Raw genomic sequence first — 21,457 nt, forward strand, 5'->3', positions numbered from 1 at the left:
ACAGCCCCCCACCCCCGGGGCCAGAAAGCAAGCACAACACACACGCTTCTCTCTCCCCACTGATATATTTGATAATTGTCCAGAACCAGAGATGGCATCAGCCAGGGGTGAGGGGGAGTAAAAAAGAGCCCAGGGAGGGGGTGGAGAGGGGGCAGGGAGGGAGGGGTGAAGAGAGGGAGAGGAACAGAGACACAGAAAAGAGAGGGGGAGAGGGGGGTCGGGATGGTGGGGAGAGAAGCCAGCCAGAGGGGGATGGTGGGGTGGAGAGAAGTTGAGGGGGTAGGGGCCAAGGTGGGGCCATGGGGAGAGAGGGCCCCTCCCCCAGAATACAAAATGGGGGAACCGGTGGGGTCTGTCCTGGGCTTGAGGGGGCAGGGAAGAGATGGGCGATGTGAGGGGGGGTGAGGTCAGTAGTAGGTTTCCTTCTCCACCCAACCTGGAGACAAAGAAAGGAAGAAACAGGAAGAGACACGGGGAGGGGTACAGGAGGGAGACAGAGGCAGAGACAGACAGAAAGGGAACAACAGGAGAGAGCCGGGGAGCAGAGGAGGAGGGACGTGGGGGAGACAGAGAGGTCAGCACGGTGCTCCGCCTGCTTGCCCTCCCCCCGCCCCCCCTCCCCCCAGCCCCGCCCTGCACCCGGAGAACCCCCTCACCCCCGGGGTTCCTGCGCAGGATGAGTTTGCGGATCTCGTCATAGACGAAGATGAGGAAACTGTAGGGGAAGGCACAGAACCACCAGCTGGGCCTGGAGAGAGAGCAGGGCGGCACTGGTGAGCAGGCGGCCCTGCGGACCGGACAGGAGGCAGAGTCTGGGGAACAGGGGGGGGCCACCGGGGCAATTCTCCCTTGCGCTCTGCGCCCACAGGCGAGGGCTGCCCCGGCCAGGGCTGCGGGCTGGGGGCTCCCAAGTGCCACCCCTCTGCCCCGTGAGGACGTCCACGGGGGAAGGCTCAATGGCATCAGAACGGGGCATTGATCTCGGGGTTGTGAGCTGGAGCCCCACTTTGAAGGCAGAGATACCTCAAGATAATACAATCTTTGAGAAAAAAAAAAGAACAGGGACCGTGAGGGGGGGGCGGGGGGGGGGGAGTGGGGGGCAGGGTCCAAAGAGACACCAGGAGAGGCAGGGCCTGCGAGGAGGATCCTGGAGCCAGGGCCCCCGGGTGGGGGGGGGGGCACTCACTTGAGAGGGTACATGCGGAGGGCCACGTCCATGCCAGGGCAGTAGGACAGGAAGGCAGCCAGGGCCGTCTCCTCAAACAACCCGAAGATTAGGATCTTGTTCCTGGAGGCAGAGGCAAGAGCTGGACTCCGAGGACCTGAGCCTGACCCCGCCCCGCGGAGACGGAGGGACAGACACAGATGGGGACCACAGAGAGACAGACAGCGACACACAGACGGGCCTGCAAAGGGACCCCAAGTGATCCCCTCCCCACACACGTAGAGACAGACATGACCCCTCGGGAGGTGACCACCCAGGGGACGGAAACGGCGCCTGCGGGGAGGGACGGACAGACACTCGGACGGGATGGAACAGAGCGGCGCGCGGCGGCCCTCACTTCATGCCCTGCTGGAAGACCGAGTTCCTCCGGGTCTTGCAGATGATCAAGTCGGCCCACTGGACGACCACTATGCTCACGAAGAAGGCCGTGTGGCACGTGAACTCCACCACCTTCCTCTGCTCGTACGTCTGCAGGGGCGATGACCAGCGTGCTGGGCCCCGACCCAACTCTGCCGGGCCCCGGGGGGCTGGGGGGTGCTGCGGGGTAGGGCCTCCCCTCCGTGGCTGCAGGGCGGAGCAGGGCTGGGCGGGGCTGGGCCGCGGGCAGGGGCGGGGCTGGGCCGCGGGCTGGCAGGGAGGCAGCCCCGCGTGGTTGGGATCCCCGGCTGGGGTGGGGTGGGGGAGGCTGGGCCGTGGGCAGTGGCACTGACTGCGAGGCCCCCCAAGCTGCAGGCCCGCCCACTCACCCACTGCTGCCCATAACTGTCCTCCAGGTCATTGACGGTGCGGTCGTCCCAGTTCAGCCGGATGCCCACCAGGTTGCTGGGCAAGAAGCCATTTTCTGCCAGGATCACGAAGTAGGAAAAGAAGCCCCCGAGGGCCTGGATCATTCCTGGGGGCGGGGTGAGGAGATGAGGAGAGGCTCAGGTCGGGGCCAGCAGCCAGCCCAGAGCACCGGGGAAGCCCTGAGAGACTCCCCTTGGGAGGTGGGGGGCACCCTCAGAACTCCGGCCCCACCATCACCTGAGGGGCCCCACCATCACCTGAGGGGCTCCCCCGGACCACCTGAGAGCGCCACCTGGTGGTGAGCACCTGACATGGGCCAGGGACGGGAGCCTCAGGGAAGGGCCCACCTGGAGGCTCTCCCACCTGACCTAGGCCACCTGAACATCAGGGAGTCCCTGGGAACCCCTGGGTTTCAATCTGACAGGCTCCTCGATGCAGGAATGATCTCCCCGGGCCTCTGACCACCACCATGAAGCCTCTGCTTTCTGGGACGCTCCCTGCAATGGGGAGGTCAGCACCTCCAAGGCTCTGTGCCTGGGACCTCCGGCAGCAGATTGAGGAGGAGGTGGGGAGGGATAGGGCTCACTCCTGCCCTCAGATTGCTCACAGGCTGACCCTGTCTTCCCCACTGTGGAGGCAGGTGGAGCCGTGGGCTCTGCAGTGGCCAGCTTGAGGCCAACCCCATCTGCCACTTGGTGTCCCATGTGCTCCCTACATGCACCCCCCAGGCCTATACTCCACCTGTACTGGCCCTGCCGTGCTGACCACCACCTATCTGCAAGTCACTCCTTCCAAATCTCCAGCACCAAGTCCTGCTTCTAGCCCCCTCATCCAAAACAAGGTTTCAGAGTGCCAACTATGGGCCAGGCACTGGACATCCAGCTATAAACCAGGTAAGGGCCCCACATCCTCACCAATCTGCCCATAGGCCATGCTGATGAGCCTCTCATTGACCAGCTTGTCAGTGCGTGGGTTCCTGGGCTGTCTCTTCATGATGTCACTCTCTGCAGCCTCGTATGCCAAGGAGATGGCAGGAACCTGGGCAGGAGAGTCCATGTGAGCTGGAAGTGGGGAACCCTCCCCTTCCTGGGGCCCAGAGGGTGGCTGGGACTCACCATGTCAGTGCCCAGGTCGATACAGAGGATGGTGATGGTGCCCAGAGGCAGTGGGATGTTGGCCATGATGAACAGCAAGAAGGGTGTGATCTCAGGGATGTTGCTGGTCAGGGTGTAGGCAATGGATTTCTTCAGGTTGTCGAAGATCAGGCGACCTGAGGCAGGGGCAGGCTCAGATCTGGGGCACCCTGGCCCTCTGCCCCTTCCCTGCCCAGTCCCCGAGTCTTTTCCAATCCACCCTCCCATCTGCCCACCTTCCTACGCAAACATCCAACCATGGCACTCTGGTCAAACGTTCTGGAAATATAGCCACGTTGGAAGACTGGCAATTTGTATTAAACACCCCCCTCCTCTATCGACCCGGTGATCCTACTCCTGGGTTTGAATGAGGATTTATATCCACCAAACAGCAAGTACGAGGAGGTTCACCATCGCCAAAACCCAGAACTGACCCCAGTGCCCATCGGCATGGGAGTGGATAAATTAACTATGGTCCCCCCACACAACAGAATACCACTCGGGAAGAAAAAAGAACGAACAAGCTATGACACACTCAACTCCATGGATGAATTTTACAGATGTTAGGTCAAGTGAAAAAGGCCAGACACAAAAGCATTCATATCATGTGACTCCAGTTAGATGAAGTTCAAAACTAATGTATGGTGCTAACAGTCAGGATAGTGTTTCCTTCTGGGAGGGGTGCTATGGGCCGGAGGGAACCTGACGAAACCCTAATGGGGCTGGAAATGTTCTTTATCTTGATCGAGGTCTGGCGGTTGCAAGGGTGTGTACATCTATAAAAATTCCTCAAGCCGCCCAGCTTCCTGTGTGCCTGTCACATCTCAGTACAAACTCCATCAGTCCAGTGTGTGTAACGTAAAAAGAGGCCCCGGATGAACCCAGCCGGCACCTCCTCCCACCCTCCCGGGTGCGCTGAGAGGTGTGAGCGAAGAGATGGGTCATTCACATGGCACAGAAAAGGCAGGGCTGCACAGTGGGTACGGATGGCCTGATCACCTTTGTGTACACGGAAGACCCACTATTTCCTATTCCTGCCGTGCCTGCTCTGCTCCCCACAAACTGCTGCTGTCTCTTCCCAAAGTATTGATGGAGGAAATGAAGACTGAAATGTGCTTCAACAGGGACGCCTGAGTGACTCAGTGGTTGAGCGTCTGCCTTTGGCTCAGGTAGTGATCCCTGGGGTCCTGGGATCAAGTCCCGCATCGGGCTCCCCATAGGGAGCCTGCTTCTCCCTCTATGTCCCTGCCACTCTCTCATGAATAAATGAATAAAATCTTAAAAAACAAAAAGAGAATACTTTATGAAATGTGCTTCAACATAATCCAGTGTGTGTGCTGAGACAAAAGAGGATTGGCGATGAGTGATAATGGAGCGGGGTGGGGGATGGGGACGTGGGGTTCACTATGCTCTTTGCTCTGCTCTGTGGTTTGTTTGGTTTTTTTCCACCTCTGAGAGGCCTTCCTTGCCCACCCTATCTGGGTAGGACCAGGGTTATCACCTATCATGGCATCCCACTTGTTTGCTTCTTAGCACCTGCCACAATTTACAACTACGTTTATGCTACGATTTGTTTGTTAACTTGTCTAAAGCTGCCTCTCCCAGCTCCTCGAGGGCAGGGACCTTGTCTGCTCTGCTCACAACTGTTTCTCCAGCACCAGGCAAGATGCTCAAGGCAGGAGCCCAATAAGCGTCTGGAAGGTGTGAACAGTGTATCCCGGAGTGTACACTGCATATGCAGAAATGTCTTGGGAAGAAGAAAGGGTTAACCATGGTGTCTTCTGGGACACAGGAAACAAGGGGTAAGACCATTTAATTTGTCACTTTAGGGCTCAGCTTTACTGTCGGAATTCTCTTTTATCATGCATTATTTTTTACCCTGGGGACACTTCAAATGAGAGAGAGAGAGAGAAATTGGAAGAAAATGCACCACAGCATGAATAGTGATTATTTCTGGATGGTGAGGTCATGGGTGATTCCAATTTTCTTCTTAATGCTTGTCTACATTTCCTATAATTATCAGCAATTGCTTTGATGATCAGAATAAAATTAAATGTGAACAAGCCCCATCTGTGGCCACATCAAGGCCCGTCAGGAGGCGGTGCCCGTTGGCTCTGCAGCCTGGGCTCAGTGACCCCCCCCCCCCGCCCCCCGCCGCAGATACCCGAAGCACAGACTCCCCCATGGCTGTGCAAACTCTGTTCCTCTGCCTGCAGCTCCCTTCCTTGGCCCTTGGGATTCTGTATAGTAATTCCTATCCACTCTAGAAGCTTCCTTGCCCCCTGACCCCAGGCTGAGTGAAGGGTGTCCACAGGGCTCACAAAGGACCCTTGGCTTCCCCAAGGTTGCACTTAGAGGGTTTTATTTTTTTTTTAGAGGTTTTTTTTTTTTTAATTTTATTTATTTATTTTTTAAGATTTTATTTATTTATTCATGATAGTCACACGGAGAGAGTTAGAGGCAGAGACACAGGCAGAGAGAGAAGCAGGCTCCATGCACCGGGAGCCCGACGTGGGATTCGATCCCGGGTCTCCAGGATCGGGCCCTGGGCCAAAGGCAGGCGCCAAACCGCTGCGCCACCCAGGGATCCCCTTTTAGAGGTATTTTAAAAGTGCTTCTACATCTGCCTCATCCACCAGACTGGGCCTGTGCTGGGTAATGCTGGGACCCAGCTCAGCCCTGACTCCAGGGAGCCCCCAACCCCAGAGTAGGGAGGAAGACAGGTTCTGCCAGGGGCTCCGTAGGATTCTGGTGTCTCCCTACTGTGCATTCCGCCCCACAGCCCTGGCCAGTTCCTCTTGCCCTTCTTGGGCCTCATGTAGGAACCCCCGTCTCCAGAACCACCCCGGGCAACTCACCCTCTTCCACACCCGTGACGATGGAGGCAAAGTTGTCATCGAGCAGAATCATGTCCGCTGCCTGCTTAGACACATCAGAGCCAGCAATGCCCATGGCCACCCCGATATCGGCCTTCTTCAGGGCAGGGGAGTCATTCACACCATCCCCAGTCACAGCCACGATTGCTCCCTGGAGGGAGAGAGGGTAAGGATGACGCCCAGGGGCTTGGCCCCAGCCCCTCCTCATCAGGGACCAGGAGTCCAGGCCCTAGCTCCCTCCTCCGAGGGACCTCAGCCCAAGCCCACCTGTCTCTGACAGCCTTCCACAATAATGAGCTTCTGTTGGGGGGATGTGCGGGCGAAGACAATCTCAGTGTGGTTCTGCAGGATTTCATCAATTTGCTCAGAGGTGAAGTCCTTGAGATCCGTGCCATGGATCACACAGGCCTTGGCATCCCTGGGAAGAGCAGAGAGCTGGTCAGGACTCGTGGGGATTAATGGACAGGCAGCCAGGCAGGCTGAACCCACAGATAGGAGAGGACTGGCTTCTGAAAGTGAGACTCACGAAGTGTAAGTGACTTGCCCAGGGTCACACAGCTCGTGAGCAGGGAAGGTGAGATGCACCCCTGGACAATGCTGCCCATCCCCCCATGTGCAGGGGGAGGGGGACCCAAGGGCTGAGCCCTGAGGGAAGGGGGACAGGCCGCCCCAGAGGGAGGCCAGGTGGGGGCAGCAGCCTGGGCCGGGTGGGGGTGAGGGGGCTCACCGGGGGTTGACCTGGCTGACGGGAATGTTTAGCCGGGCAGCAATGTCCTCCACAGTCTCGTTGCCCTCAGAGATGATGCCCACACCCTTGGCGATGGCCTTTGCCGTGATGGGATGATCTCCCGTGACCATGATGACCTGTGGGCATTGTTTGGGGATGGTCTAGCCTCACTGCAGATCCTGGGGGGCACTGGCCCCACCTCCCCGGCTGCCCTAGGCCATACCTTGATGCCAGCGCTGCGGCACTTGCCCACTGCATCGGGGACAGCCGCCCGGGGTGGGTCGATCATGGACATGAGGCCGACGAAGCAGAGGTTGTCGGTGGTAAAGTTCACATCATCACAGTCGAAGGCAAAGCCCTTGGGGAACTGTTCTTCAGGAAGGTAGTAATGGCAGAAACCTGATGGCAGGACGGGGTGGGACATGAGGGCTCCAGCCTCGGCCCTCCATGCTTCCCACCATCGGGTCCCTGCAGTCAGGACAGTCCCAGTAGGCGGGATGCTCTGTCAACATTCATCCCCTAAAATGCCTTCCCCTCTCGTTCATACACACACTCGCTCATTCATTCATTCATTCATTCATTCATTCATTATGGTGCACTCTGGGATGTCCTATTCTGAGCCAGCCTCCGGGCAGCCTCACATCCTTCCACAACCTCAAGGGGCTCCCAGAGCTGACTCTGCCACCCACCCCAAGTCAGCCCCACCCACTGTGCGCACCAAGCACACGCTCGCCCAGGCCTCCGAGCTCCAGGTAGGCGTTCTGGAAGGCCTCCTTCATCTCCTCATCCAGCGGCTGCTCCTTGCCCTGCAGCAGGATGGTGGAGCAACGGTCCAGGATGCGCTCGGGGGCCCCCTTCATCACTAGCAGGTATCGGTTGTCATTGGGGTCTTCAGTCTCATGGATGGAGAGCTGTGGAGAGGGCAGAGGGTGGAGGGCAGGCATGCCTGAGCCTCTAACGGACTAAGTGGGGGGAGGGGATGCCCCACTCCCACGCTTCCCCCTGCCCAGCGTCATAGGAGCCAGGACAGACCACAGCTGGGGTTCCCCCAGAATGCACTGCCCCTAACTCTCTACCCAAGAGACCTCCATCTGGTTCTTGAAGTCTCTCACAGACCTTGGCTCACTCCTGCCCATTTCTGCCTCTATCTCACAGATGTTTCTGCCTACGGGCTCTCTTACAGAAACCCCAGCCGTCTTTAGATATGTGCGTTTCTCCCTGGCTCACCCTCATCTCTTATCCCACATCTGAGCTGTCACCAAATCTGCTCAGCTCACCTCTCAGATACACTCAGATTCTGACCTCTTCTCACCTGTCCCCTGCCCTCCCCTCCCGGTTACCATCATCTCTCATATGGAATATCACACTGAGTCTCCGTGTCTGCCCTCCCCAGTCCATAATATTCCCTCCCTGCAGCAAGCAGGAGGATCCTTTAAAAAAAAATGCGAGTCAGTGGAAAATGGTGAGGTCACTTGGGCAAATAGTCTGACAGTCCCCCAAAAGGCTAAAAGTAGAGTGACTACACGAGCCAGCCATTCCCAGGTACACTCAAGAGACATGCCAAGTACGTCCACACAGAAACATGTGTGAATGTTCCCAGCAGCATGATACACAGGAGTGCAAAGGGATGAACAACTCAAATGTTCACCCACAGATGGACGGATAAACAAAACGTGGACTCTCCCAGGTCCGATGGCCAGTGGGAGAGGCAGGAAAGGGTAGCCTGAGAACCCCAGAGGGAGGTTCCCCAAAGCTGGGTGGACTAGGTAAGGGGAGCGGACTAAGTATGAGCCTCAGCCACTTGCCACCTCTGGCCAGGCTGCTTCCTTCTCTCCCCCCCTTCCCCTCAAAGCTCGGTCCCTAAGCCCTTTTGCTTTGTCACTGCCTAAGAGTGTGACCAAAAGCAAGTTATCTAACTTCTCTAAAGCTTGGCCTCCTGGTCTGTGACATTGTGAACAGGTGAGGGGTCATCACCAGCCCAGCCCCAACAAAGGCTTGTTCGGAGACCAAATGAGACAAAAGCAATTTGTCTTGGCAGCTAATTTCAGTCCCCCTGGCAGTGTTTCTAGAAGGCTAGGGTCATGGTTTGTTCACCCTGTGCTCCCAACACCCTCTATAGTACCTGACACTTAGTAAGTGCTCAACAAATGTTTATTGAATGAATAAATAGTGTGAAGACTGTAAAAAAAACAAAAACAAAAACAAAAAAAAACAAAACAAAAAAACAAACCATGGACTCTCCAGATGATGCAACGTTATTCAGGCATAAAGAGGTACGTAGCACTGACACATGCTACAACAGGAGGGAAGCCTGAGACCATCACACTACATGAAAGATGCCAGTCACCAAAGGCCATGGATTGTGTGATTCCATTTATATGAAATGTCCAGCATCGGCCAACGCATAGACACAGAAAGTAGGTTAGTGGTTGCTCAGGGATCAGGATGCTGGGGGAGGTGGGGGCCAAGAGCTAAGGAGTGGGGCTTCTTTTTGATGAGATGGAATGTTCCATAATCGTGTAGATGAGGGACACCTGGGTGGCTCAGTGGTTGAGCATCTGCCTTTGGCTCAGGTCGTGATCTCCGAGTCTTAGGATTGAATCCTGCATCAGGTTCCCCTTGGAGAGCCTGCTTCACCCTCTGCCTCTCTCTGTGTGTCTCTCGTGAATAAATAAATAAAATCTTTAAAAAAAATTGTGTGGCTGATTGCACATATCTGTGAACATACCAAAATGCTGAATTATGCACTTTATGTGGGTGATCTACGGTATCTGAATTATCTCAGGGAAACTCTTTTGAAAAACTTGAGTCAGGTCTCATCTCTCTTCTGCTCAGAGCCCTCCCGTGGCTCATGTCCATCTTAGAGATACACCTGAGTCCTCTCCATGGCCCACAAGCCCAAAGGGACCTGGCCAGGCACCTACTGTCTTCACCTCCAGTACACTCCCTGGCTCACTGCTTCACCATGCTGGCTGCCTGGCTGTTGTTCAGACACATCAGTACCCTCCTGCCTCGGGGCTTTTGCACGTGTTATGCTCACTGCCGGGAACACTCATGCCCCAGACACTTGCAGGCAGCATATTCTGTATTTCCTCATGCCTTTGTCATTGTCTTCCTCTTTTTTTTTTTTTAATTTTTTTTTTAGGATTTTATTTATTTATGAGAGACACAGAGAGAGAGAGGCAGAGACACAGGCAGAGGGAGAAGCAGGCTCCATGCAGGGAGCCTGATGTGGGACTCGATCCCAGGTCTCCAGGATCAGGCCCTGGACTGAAGGCGGCACTAAACTGCTGAGCCACCCCGGCTGCCCTGTCATTGTCTGTCTTCTAGCATTAGAGTGTAAGTTCCACGAGAGGAGGGACTCCACTGTGGCACTCACTGCCACAGGTGCCCCAGTACCTAAAACATGTGCCTGACATGTGGTGGCTGCTTGAAAAAAATATTTGTTGTGGGGCATCTGGGTGCCTCAGTCCATTAAGTGTCCAGCTCTTGATTTCGGCTCAGGTCATGATCTCAGGGTCATGAGATTGAGCCCCAGGTTGGGCTCCATGCTGAGTGTGGAACCTGCTTGAGATTCTTGCTCGCCCTCTCCCTCTGTGCTTACTCCATTCCTGTGCAGGCTCTTTCTCCCCCCCAAAAAAAACCCCACTCTTGAATGAATGAGAGATCTCTGGCTGGTCCCCAGTCTCTGCCTCCCACTGTGACAGAGGCCTTGCTCTCACTCCTGGGTCTGCTTGCCCTTTACCTGACCGGATGGATACCATCATTCCCATTTTACAGATGGAGAAACCAAGGCTCTGGAAGGTTAGCAACTTGCCCAAAGCAAGGGGGCACCAGGGCGGAGGTGACTGCTTACAGGCATTAGAGAGAAACTGAGGTCCAGACTGGCTCTCGTAGACAGCCCAGAGTACCTGGTATTTGTTGGTGGAATTGAAGGGAATCTCGGCCACTTTTTTGTTACGTTCACGCATCAGTTTCACGGAGCCAGAGGACAGCTCGATACACTTGAGCAGGGCAGACTCAGAGGCATCCCCGGCCACATCCCTCTAGGGAAAAAGAGGCCTGTCAGAGCAGAGCAGCAGGTTGTGGGCAGGGGCAGGGCCAACGTGAAGGGGCGGCTGGACCCACCTTGAGCACCGGGATGTTGTCCTGACCTCCCTTGAAGACGGCACGGTTGCAGAGTCCGGCAATGTGGGACAGGGCCACCCAGGTGTGCGAGCTCTTGTCAAACGAGGTTCCTGAAAGGAGGTGTGTGTCCCATATTACTGTGCCTTGGGGCCAGACCACCCCCCCTCAACACCCCAGCTCCTGCCCGGGCCCCACCCTCACCTGACTGGTCCTCGGTAGTGTCAGCCTCATGGATCTGGTTATCAAACCACATGTGGGCAACCGTCATGCGGTTCTGGGTGAGGGTCCCTGTCTTGTCTGAGCAAATAGTGGAGGTGGAGCCCAGGGTCTCCACAGCCTCCAGGTTTTTCACCAGGCAGTTCTTCCGAGCCATGCGCTTGGCCGTCAGCGTCAGACACACCTAGGGGGGATCCCAGGGCAGGTAGGTCATGGGCAGAGCGGGCGGCGGGGCTGGACCAGCCACAGGAGTGCCGAGGACCCAGCTGCCTAGTCCAGGGACAACCCTGGGTGGCCCGTAAAAGACAAGGGTGCTGCCCCCACGCAACAAACAACAAAACAGACACGCACATACACAGGAGAGTGTTGTTGCCTGGCAATTCCACCCCAAGGCACAGACCAATGAAAACGGGCTCGGATGTGCCCCCAAAGACAGGTACCGCTATATGCAAGGCAGCAACCTTTTACCATCATCCCCTCAAAAAACAACCCAAACGTCTGCTAACAGCAGAAGGGATAAATAAATAGCAGGGGGGAAAAGATGTAATAATATATGCCAAAGAAAAAGGACAAGCTCTTGCTGCCTACACCTGCACAGATGAAGTTCAAAAACATAATGTCTGGCACATTCCATCTGTATGAAGTACAATGATGTAGAAGCCAGGGCAGGGGTTATCTTTGGGTTGGGGGAAGCAGTTGCACAAGGTCTTGAGGGGGTTTCTGGGGAACTCAAGTCTGGGTGCTGCACACATGCACGTGCCCAGACTCACAGCCTGTGCGTGAATATGTGCAACTCCAGATCTATACAAAGCCTCTGACCTGCCCTGGCTTTGAAAATGCTAATATGGAAAACGCTGCAGGATGTATTAAGTAAAAGAATCAAGCAGCAGAAGAGAATTCCTGGGACTATGTACCCTGAAGACAGCATTTACCCACAGGCTGGAATCTGCCCATATCTGCCTGGGAGCAGTGTGGACGGTGTGCTTCTATGGTGGGGCTGACTGTAGGGCAGCAGAGCAGGGATGGGGGGGGCACTTATTTTTTAACTATTTTAATGTATTCTTTAGACTTTTTGCCATGAGGGTGTACTTCTTCTTTAAAAGAAAAAAGATTTTATTTTTAAGTAATCTCTACACCCAACGAGGTGCTCGAACTCACAACCCCGAGATGAAGAGTCATACACTATCCTGGCTGAGACAGCTGGGAGCCCTATGAGGGTGTACTTCTTAATTTTGTAAGTTAACTTAGAAGTGGTAAGACTGAAGGGGCCGCCTGGATGGTTCAGTTGGTTGAGCCTCTGACTCTTGATTTTTGGCTCAGGTCATAATCTCAGGGTTGTGGGATCAAGCCCTGTGTCAGGCTCATGCTAGATGGGTAGTCTGCTTGAGATTTCCTCTCTCCCTCTCCCTCTCCCCCACCCCTCCCCCTGCTCATACACTCTCTCTTTAAAAAAAAAAAAAGGTGATAGGCTGTTAGCCCTTTATGCCTTGCAGTGTGCCTCAAGATTTTTGTTTTGTTAAGAAGGCCTTCCAGTCCCCAGGTCCAGTCATTTAAGATCCAGGAAGCTCAGCCCTCAGTGTACAAGTTGTCCTCATCAAGAACATTGTACTTAGGGCCCCAAACCCCTCCCCCTCAGACTTGGGGATCTGGGCCTTACAGTGACAGTGGCCAGCAGACCCTCTGGGACATTGGCCACGATGATGCCGATGAGGAAGATGACAGCCTCAAGCCAGGTGTATCCGAGAATGAGGGACAGGATGAAGAAGGAGACGCCCAGGAAGACAGCCACGCCGGTGATGAGCTGGATGAAGTGCTCTATCTCGATGGCAATGGGTGTCTTGCCCACCTCCAGGCCCGAAGCCAGGGTGGCAATGCGGCCCATGACAGTACGGTCACCCGTGGCCACCACCACACCTCGAGCCGTGCCTGTGGGGCCAGAGGGGATCGGGCTGAGGTGGGGATGGGATCTCAGCGAGGTTCAGAGGGACCCCGAATCCTAGAGACACAGCCCTCTGTCTGGACCAGCCCTGCCCCAACCTGGGTGCCCCCATTGCGCCCTGCCGCACCTTCCACGCAGTTGGTAGAAAAGAAGGTGATGTTCCGAGTCTCCAAAGGGTTGTCGTGTGTGCAATCAGGAGAGCGAGTCTGTGGCTCTGATTCACCAGTCAGGGAGGAGTTGTCCACCTGAGTGGGTGAAGGGAGAGAGAGAGAGGGCTCAGCCCTGGGATCAGGGAGCATTTGGCCAGAGGACACTGGGGCTAAAGCTGTCTCCCTGGAGGTCAGATCCAGAGGCCTGGACATCTGGGTGAGCGAGTGGTGTCTGGGCAGCTAGAGGTTAGGCTCTTGAAGTGGGAAGCAGAGGTTTCTTGCCAAGGTCTAAAGTATTGATGGGTCTAGGGGGTGGGGACCAGGGGCCTAGGTTCCTGGGTCTGAGGGAGGAGGGGCTGGGGGCCTGGGCTCCTGGGTCTGAGGGAGGAAGCACTGGGGGGCCTAGACCCCAGAATCACTCCAGGAAAGACAGAGCTGGGCCCCAGGTCCGAGTCTCACCTTGCAACCATGAGCTGAGATGATCCGCAGGTCGGCCGGGACTCGGTCTCCGCCCTTAATCTCTACCAGGTCCCCGACCACCACCTCCTCAGCGTTCACCTGCATCTTCTCACCCTCTCGGATCACCAGGGCTTGCTGGGGGTCGAACGGAGAAGAGTCAGCGCCCCTGCTGTCTGCCTGGGCTTGTCCGGCAGATCTCACCCCCATCCTTCCACTCCCACCTGGCCCCTTTCTGGGCCTTCCTCACCTGGGGAACCATGTTCTTGAAGGACTCCATGATCTTGGAGCTCTTGGCCTCCTGGTAGTAGGAGAAGCAGCCAGTGATGATGACCACAGCTGCCAGCACGATGCCCAGGTAGAGCTGCGGGGAGACACAGGGTCACAGCTCACTCCCGCTCCCTACCAGGCTCGCCCTGAGATTTTTGCAATCTGGGAAGGGAACTCTTGAGTCAACGGCAGGGAGCGGGGTCTGTATTTGTATATCTGATGCCAGGTTGTGTCTACCTGGTTGAGGGTCCATGTGTCCATCTGCCTATTGAGGTTTGGGTCCCTCTTTCCGCATATGGGTGTGTTTGAGTCTCTAGGTCAGTCCATCTCTCCATTTTGTGCATCCATCTGTCTGTCCTTCTGCCTGTATTCGAGGATCTGAGCATATGCTATTATCCCTCCATGTGTCTGTGTGTCTTTAGGTCAGCACGTCTGTCTGTCTGTCGGCTTGCCTGGCTTTCAATTTAGGGGGCCGTTTGTGTTTGCATCTTTTTTTTAATATTTTATTTATTTATTCATGAGAGACAACGAGAGAGGCAGAGACATAGGCAGAGGGAGAAGCAGGCTCCCTGCAGGGGGTCTGATGCAGGACTTGATTCCCCAGATCGGGATCATGACTCCAGCCGAAGGCAGATGCTCAACCTCTGAGCCACTCAGGTGCCTCATGTTTGTGTCTCTGTATGTGGTTCCCTGTCTCTCTCTGTTGGTCAGCCTAGGTTTGAGACTCCATGTCTATCTGCCTATTTACGTTTTAACTGCCTTTTTTTTTTAAGGTTTTTTTTTTTTTTTAATTTTTTTATGATAGTCACACAGAGAGAGAGAGAGAGAGAGAGGCAAAGACATAGGCAGAGGAAGAAGCAGGCCCCATGCACCGGGAGCCCGACGTGGGATTCGATCCCGGGTCTCCAGGATCGCGCCCTGGGCCAAAGGCAGGGGCCGAACCACTGCGCCACCCAGGGATCCCTTTTTTTAAGGTTTTATTGATCGATTGATTGATTGTAATCTTTCCACCCAATGTGGGGCTTGAACTCAGGACTCTGAGATCAAGAGTCGAATGTTCTTCCTACTGAGCCCGCTGGGTGCCCCAGGTTTTAATTTCTGAGAACACTGTCTGTCTGTGCTTGGTTCTCATGTCATTCTGTCTGTCACCAGGCTAGGCCTGCAACTCTGTGCGTGTTTGAGTTTCTGTGTGTGTCTAGGTGTGTGTCTCCACTTGGGTGTCTGAATGAGGCACCTCTGTTTGAATCTGCGTACAGGTGTGACAGTGCTGACTCTGAATGTGTTTGCGTGCACTTGTGCATGGATCTCTATGTAGTCAGCATGTAGGTCTGCATTTACGGGCATGGGGTCCGTTGAGATTATGTCCCCCTGCGTGTCCCTGGCATTGGATCCTGACGGATCAGCAGGTGGGTGTGCCCGCCTCTCTATGTGAGTGCACTTATTTTCTTGGGGCACCTTTTACACCACGGCCACCTGATGATGCCTGTCCCCAAGACCACCAAGATCACAGAGCCTTGGGACACAGACTCAGCTCACACACCCCACATAGTGCACATGTTACTTGGCTTTTCTGAGCCTCGGTTTCCTTATACCTTCTCTGGTTCTCTCACTGAGTGGTTATGAAAGTCCCATGAGACAAAGCTGGAGTGGGCTCTGAGAAGTCTGAAGAGGCAGGAGAAGTGAGGCAGGATGTGTGCCCCTAAACGTTCAAGCCCTTGTTCAGGGTAGCGTGGAGGGTACTCACATTGTCACCCGAGGGATCATCCTCTGTGCCCGCCTGGATGCCATAGGCCAGGAAGCAGAGGATGGCTCCAATCCACAGCAGGATTGAGAAGCCCCCGAAGAGCTGGCGGCAGAACTTGACCCATTCTGGGGTAGTAGGCGGTGGTGTGAGCGCATTGGGCCCGTCCCGGGCCAGGATCTCTTGGGCTTTGCTGTGGGTCAGACCCTGGGGGACACAGGACTCACACAGAACCCTCCCTGAGCCTCCCTGGCACCCAAACTCTTCACGAGCACCCCAGGCCCCCAGGAGTCCTGTCCCCAGCCCCTCCTCCCTCAGACCCAGGAGTCCTGCCCCCAGCCTCCTCCTCCCTCAGACCCAGGGGGTCCAGGCCCTCAGCCCCTCCTCCCTCAGACCCTGGGGTCCAGGCGCCCAGCCCCTCCTCCCTCAACCCAGGGGTCCAGGCGCCCAGCCCCCACCTCCCGGAAGCCCTCCTCCCTCAGACCCAGCCACACCTGTACACAGTCCGTGTTGTATTTCCGGCAGACCTCTTCCACTGACATCTTGTGCTCTGTCTGAGGAACAAGAGTTTGGAGGGAAGAAGTGAGAACCCAGGCCTTTCGGGGGCCGGGGCAGGACCTGAGAGCATTAGGCCCATCCTTAGCCAAGATCTCCGCTCTGGAAGCGTGTGTGGGCACAAAGGGCGAGGCTTACCATAGCCACCTCCTTCTTGAGGTCATCCAGGTCCCTGCGCTCTTTGGTGCCCTTGCTCTTCTTGGGCGAGCCCTTGTCATCTTTCTTGTCCTGCGAGGTGGCGACACGATAGCTGTCAGAGCCACCAGACTGCGGGCGAGAAGGGGTTACAAGGGGGACACCGGCCCTCTGGGCCCCCACCCCGGCCTGCTTTCTGTGCACATCTGCACCCTGGGCAGGGGCTGGCTCTGGGAGTCTCTGTGTGTCTGTTGGGGCTCCCCGACACCTCCCTGTCTCTGCCCTGCATCTCTGGGTGGCTGTCTCTCAGGACCCTGGGTCTCATCTCTTCTCATTGTGTTCGTCATCTCTGGCTCTCTGTCCTCCAGGGTCTCTGTCTGGGTCTCTCTGTGCTTCTCTCTCTCTCTCTCTGTCTCTGATTCTGGGTCTATCTCTGTGTCTCTCTCTCTTTCAGTCCCTTTGTGTCATCTCTCTCTCTGCCTCTAAGTCTCCTGGCATGTGTCTCTATGTAATTCTGTCTATCTGTCCCATACAATGTCTGTCTCCCTCTCCAGAATGATCTCTCCCTGTGTCAGAGTCTCTCTGGGTTCCCATCTCCAGGTTGATGTGTTACGGGATCTCAGACTGTCTCTGAGTGTCTGTATTTTTTGCCTCGGGGTCTTTCTCCATCCCTTCCAGCTGGGTCCCTGTCTGGAACACTTGGTGTGTCTCTCCCTCTCCGTCTCTCCCATTTCAACCGCCTTGTGTGTCCATCTCTCGATGTCTCGCTCTGTGACCTTTCTGCCTCTCTGTCTGGACATCTCTGTCCTTCCAGCTCTGAGTCTCCCGGCCTATGTGACTCTCCCCATCTTCTCTACCTGTCTCAGTCTCTGTCTCTCAAAGGACTCCGCTAATCTTGGGAGCCCCCCAAGGGGTTCCTGGCAGGAACAGAGGGGAAAGAGTACTGCACATGTTGGTCACAGCTAGGACACAAGCCCAGGAGGCAGCCCTCGACGCACAGGGATGATGGCCTGGCTGCATATTCAGCCCATCCTGAGGGCCTTGACTGACAATTTGAGGGCCCTGGCCTTTCTCTTGGGGGCTGGTGGCAGCTTCAGACAGCTCTGAACAGAGGACGGGCAAGGTCAGGTCTCTGGAGGACAGACTAAGAGCGGGCTGGGGTGTGGGGTACAGAAGGGCGAGAGGCAAGAGCCCCAGCGTAGCTTGAACTGGATGCAGCGTGAGGGGTTGAGTGGGGTTGCAGTTGGGGGTTTGGGCAAAGGGGGAAGGCGGTGTCCCCCGAGGCTGGCAGGAGGGGTGGGGCCAGGCCAGGTGCTGGCAGAGGGCTGCTGACAGGTCCTCGGGCCCAGAGCCAAGCCGGGATCCCAGGCTCAGGCAGCTCAGTGCTAATCCTCTCATGACCTTGCAGAGGCCTGAGCTGCCTGCTGTCTGCCCCCAGACCCAGGGGCTGAGCCTGGGGGTTACTGCAGCCCAGCGCCCCGGAGCCTCTGAGAGGGTTTCAGAGGGTGGGAGGGAGGCTTGGCCCCGGGCCAGCCCTGCAGCAGCACTGCGGCTCACTCAAAGGCACTCAAAGGCCCGGAGGCCTGGGGGACAGGGAGGACATGACTTCACTGCCTGTGCCAGGAGGGGTCTTACCTGCCCACAGGGGTGGACCCAAGGATGGAGAGATGTGGAAATAGAAGGTCATGGGGTCAAGGTAGAGAAATGAGGGGGAAGGCAGGAGAGAGAGGGGGGAGCCTGGCAAGAGCAGGGGAGAAAAACAGCAGCCCATCCTTGAAACTTTAGGGAAAGCTGGGAGCTGATGCTTGGGGGGAGGAAGGGCTGGGGGCCTGGACCCCTAGTCTGAGGGGGGAGGGATTGGGGACCTTGGATTCCTGAGTCTGAAGCAGGGGGCTGAGGGCCTGGACTCCTGGGTCTGAAGGAGGAGAGGGCTGGGGGCCTGGACCCCTGGGTCTGAGGGAGGAGGGGCTGGGGGTCTGGACCCCTGGGTCTGAGGGAGCAGGGGGCTGAGGGCCTGGAACCCTGGGTCTGAGGGATGAGGGGCTGGGGTTCTGGACTCCTGGATCTGAGGGAGGAGGGGCTGGGGGTCTGGACCCCTGGGTCTGAGGGAGGAGGGGGATGAGGGCCTGAAACCCTGGGTCTGAGGGAAGAGGGGCTGGGGTTCTGGACTCCTGGATCTGAGGGAGGAGGGGACCAGGACACCCCAGTGGCTGGCAGACAAGCCTTGGCTCCTGCTTGCCCTTGCTTTGACCAGACTCCCTTGGGGGCGGGCTTCCATCTGTTGGAGGGGGAGCCGAGGCTTTCCCAGTCAAGGCAGGAGGCCCAGATGGGCGCACTGCGGGGTGAGAGGACCTCTGAGGGTGGGGGACACGCCTGCTCACTGCAGCCAGTCTCTGCATCTCCTCACCATTTTCCGCTGTCCGCCTCCCCCTGACACCCGCCAGCTCACGCAGCTTCTGCACCTTGGCCAGCCTCTCCCTCCCCCTCTCAGAGTGTCTGGGGCCTTCCTCTCTGAGCATCTCTCTCTCTCCACCTCCCCTTTGCTCTCTGCCTCCCCCTCCCATCCTTCAAGCTGACTTTGGTCGTCTCTGGATAGCAAGTGTCTGTCCTTGGGTCTCCTAATCTCGGACTCAGTTTCTCTCGTTGTCTCTGTATGTCTCTCCACGTCTTTGTCTCACATGGCCATGTCTCTGTGTGTCTCTCTGACCACGTCTCTCTTTGTCTCTACGTCTACGTCCCTTTCTCAGCATCTCTGTCTCTGCCTGTTTCTTTCACTCCTTCTGCTGGGTTCTGCTTCTCTGCCACCCATGTCTAAAGCGTCCCGTCTTCTTTAATTAATGCCCCGCTTCCTTTCCTGGGGCGTACAGTCTCAGTCCTCTCCTCCAATCGGCCCACGCCTCCCTCCTTCCATTCCACTTACCTGGAAGCCATCACTGACTCTCACTTCCCCCCTTCTCTCTCCCAGTCCCCTCCCCACCCAGTTCTTCTCCCCATCCCCCTTCGCCCACCCCAAACCACAGATCTGCAGCCCCACCCCCCACCTCCAACCCTGGGCCCATCAGCCTTCATCCGCCATCTTTCTCCCCATCCCTCATATTCCCTCTCCATTAGCCTTTCCCATCCGGACCCTCTGTCTTCATCCTACCCAGCCCAGCCCACCCGCCTCCTTCTCCCACTCTCCCCCCATGGCCCCGCCCCAGACACGCAGGGAGGAATCCAGGGCTGCAGAGGGGATCAGGTGGTCAGCCAGGGAAGGAGGCGGCATCTGCTGGAGAGACTCACAGACAGACAAGGACACACGGACACAGAGGCAAGGGCATAGCCAGACATGCACGATCCACTCCCCCCACCTCCCCAGCCCCCTCAGGTGCAGACAGGCGCCCTCAGCCAGGCCCTCAGTCTCCCTGCCCCGGCTGTCCTGCTCCCCCCGGCGCCCCCATATCAGCTTCCCCAGATTAGGGGCTGGACACACAGCACAGCCCCAGGCCACGCGCCGCACTGCGGAGCCCCCCATCCAGGCCTGGAAGGAGAGGGAGAGGTCATCGGGCGTTCATCCCACCGCCTGGACCTGTCCCCACCCGGCCGGGGACGCAGAGGGGTTTCAACACCCCCAGACACAAACACCGGCTCTCAGACACACCCAGGCACGAATGCAGACAGTCAGACGCAACCTGGGCCACTCGGTCGCCGGCAGACGGTGCTGGCAGGACCTGACCGAGCCGCGAGCTCCCACACGCACACGCGCACGCACACACACACGGGGCGTGCGGCCGCAGCAGGTCAGGCAGACAGGCCGAGGCCGGCCGGTGCCCCCCGGACCCGCACAAAGACGCCAGCGCACGCCGCAGACCCGCGGCCCCAGGCGGCCCCGCGCACACGCCCAAGGCGGCAGGGCAGACGCACCGGCCGCGACCCGCGGACCCGGCCCGGGAGCGCGGGGGTCCCGGAGCCCCCGCCCCGCCCCGCCCCCGCCCCCGCGGGCCCCCGGCGTCGCCGAGCCCCCCAGCGTCGCACACACGCACGGCCCCGCCGGCCCGAGCACCTACCCCCATCTTGGCGGCTCCGGGGGAGAGGGGCGGGCGGGCGGGGCGGGGGCCGGGGCCGGGGCCGGGGCCGCGGTCTCAGGGCGCAGGCTCAGGCGCGGGCTCGGCTGGGGCCTCTGCAGCGCCCGCGCCTCGGTCCGCGCGTCCGTGCAGCCGGCAGCCCTCCCGCACAGAGCCTGCGGCGGCCGCCGCCTCCGCCTCCTCATATGCCCGCGCCCGCGGGGGGGCCGGCGCCGGCCAATCAGGAGCGCCGCCGCCTGACGGACGGCCCGCGGCCCCGCCCCCGGTACTGCAGCTGTCCTCCCCGCCCCCAGCCTCCGCAAAGTGGCGGCTCGGCCGAGAAGGGGGAGCGCTGCAGCAGCGGGGGATCCCGGAGACCCCGCAGTGAGGAGCCCGGAGAGCCCCGCCATGGGGGTGGCGCCTCCGAGGAAGGGGCGCTCGGACGGAGAGCGCCCCGAAAATCCCCTTATGGTGGGGGTGTTGCCACAGGGAGAGGGGCTGCGCGGCGGGAGGTGGACACCGGGTGGGAGGAAAGCCCCCTCCTAAACCGCCACAAGAGGGCGGGGGGGGGCCCAGAGCACCTCCTTCCGCAGTGAAGGGGGTGGCTGGAGACCTTGTAGGGGTGCTGTTCAGGAGGTGGAGGGGCGCTCAGAGGCAAGGAAGACCCCCCAATAAGGAGGGGTGCTGCAGAGGGGAAAGGAGGCCCGCTCACTAGTGTGCCCCACCTCCCCCCCACACACATAATGGCAGAGTTATCCAGGGAGACACAACTGTACAGGTACACAGAGGATACATCCCAGCCAGAGGACCCCACCAAACCTCACACTCACACATAACCATCACCCACATAGCCCAGATAGGGAGGACACACACATCTACCACCTCATCACACATCACCACAGTTTCACCATCACATTCCAGAACACACCTGCTTGGACCCTCACACACATACCACACAACCCCATCGCACAATCCCAGAGATTCACCAGGATGTGGAAATAAAATGCATCTCCCATCACACCACAACAGAATTACAATCACAGTCATAAGCTGCCGTGTGGATTGACACACGCCCTCC

At 57.6% G+C, this 21,457-nt stretch overlaps 1 protein-coding gene across 2 annotated transcripts; it reads right to left on the reverse strand.

Annotated features, from left to right (window-relative positions):
* Positions 1–46: 46 nt before the first annotated feature.
* Positions 47–20,587, reverse strand: ATP1A3 (ATPase Na+/K+ transporting subunit alpha 3). Of its 2 annotated transcripts, none has more exons than XM_072753711.1 (23): positions 20,383–20,587; positions 16,340–16,429; positions 16,141–16,200; positions 15,650–15,853; positions 13,886–13,999; positions 13,639–13,773; positions 13,158–13,275; positions 12,749–13,017; positions 11,077–11,275; positions 10,876–10,985; positions 10,659–10,793; positions 7,466–7,658; positions 6,971–7,146; positions 6,748–6,884; positions 6,288–6,438; positions 6,003–6,171; positions 3,127–3,281; positions 2,926–3,049; positions 1,972–2,117; positions 1,563–1,693; positions 1,187–1,288; positions 657–748; positions 47–436 (listed from the first exon to the last, which is right to left on the reverse strand). In XM_072753711.1, the coding sequence occupies exons 1-23, from the start codon at positions 20,386–20,388 to the stop codon at positions 408–410; spliced, it is 3,045 nt and encodes a 1,014-aa protein (XP_072609812.1). In that variant the 5' UTR covers positions 20,389–20,587; the 3' UTR covers positions 47–407. The 2 variants fall into 2 exon arrangements, with proteins under 2 accessions (XP_072609812.1, XP_072609809.1); XM_072753708.1 differs by having other exon boundaries at positions 16,340–16,468; positions 20,383–20,572.
* Positions 20,588–21,457: the final 870 nt, after the last annotated feature.

Source organism: Vulpes vulpes, chromosome 1 (assembly GCF_048418805.1).
Source record: "Vulpes vulpes isolate BD-2025 chromosome 1, VulVul3, whole genome shotgun sequence".
In the NCBI taxonomy this organism is placed as follows: domain Eukaryota; kingdom Metazoa; phylum Chordata; class Mammalia; order Carnivora; family Canidae; genus Vulpes; species Vulpes vulpes.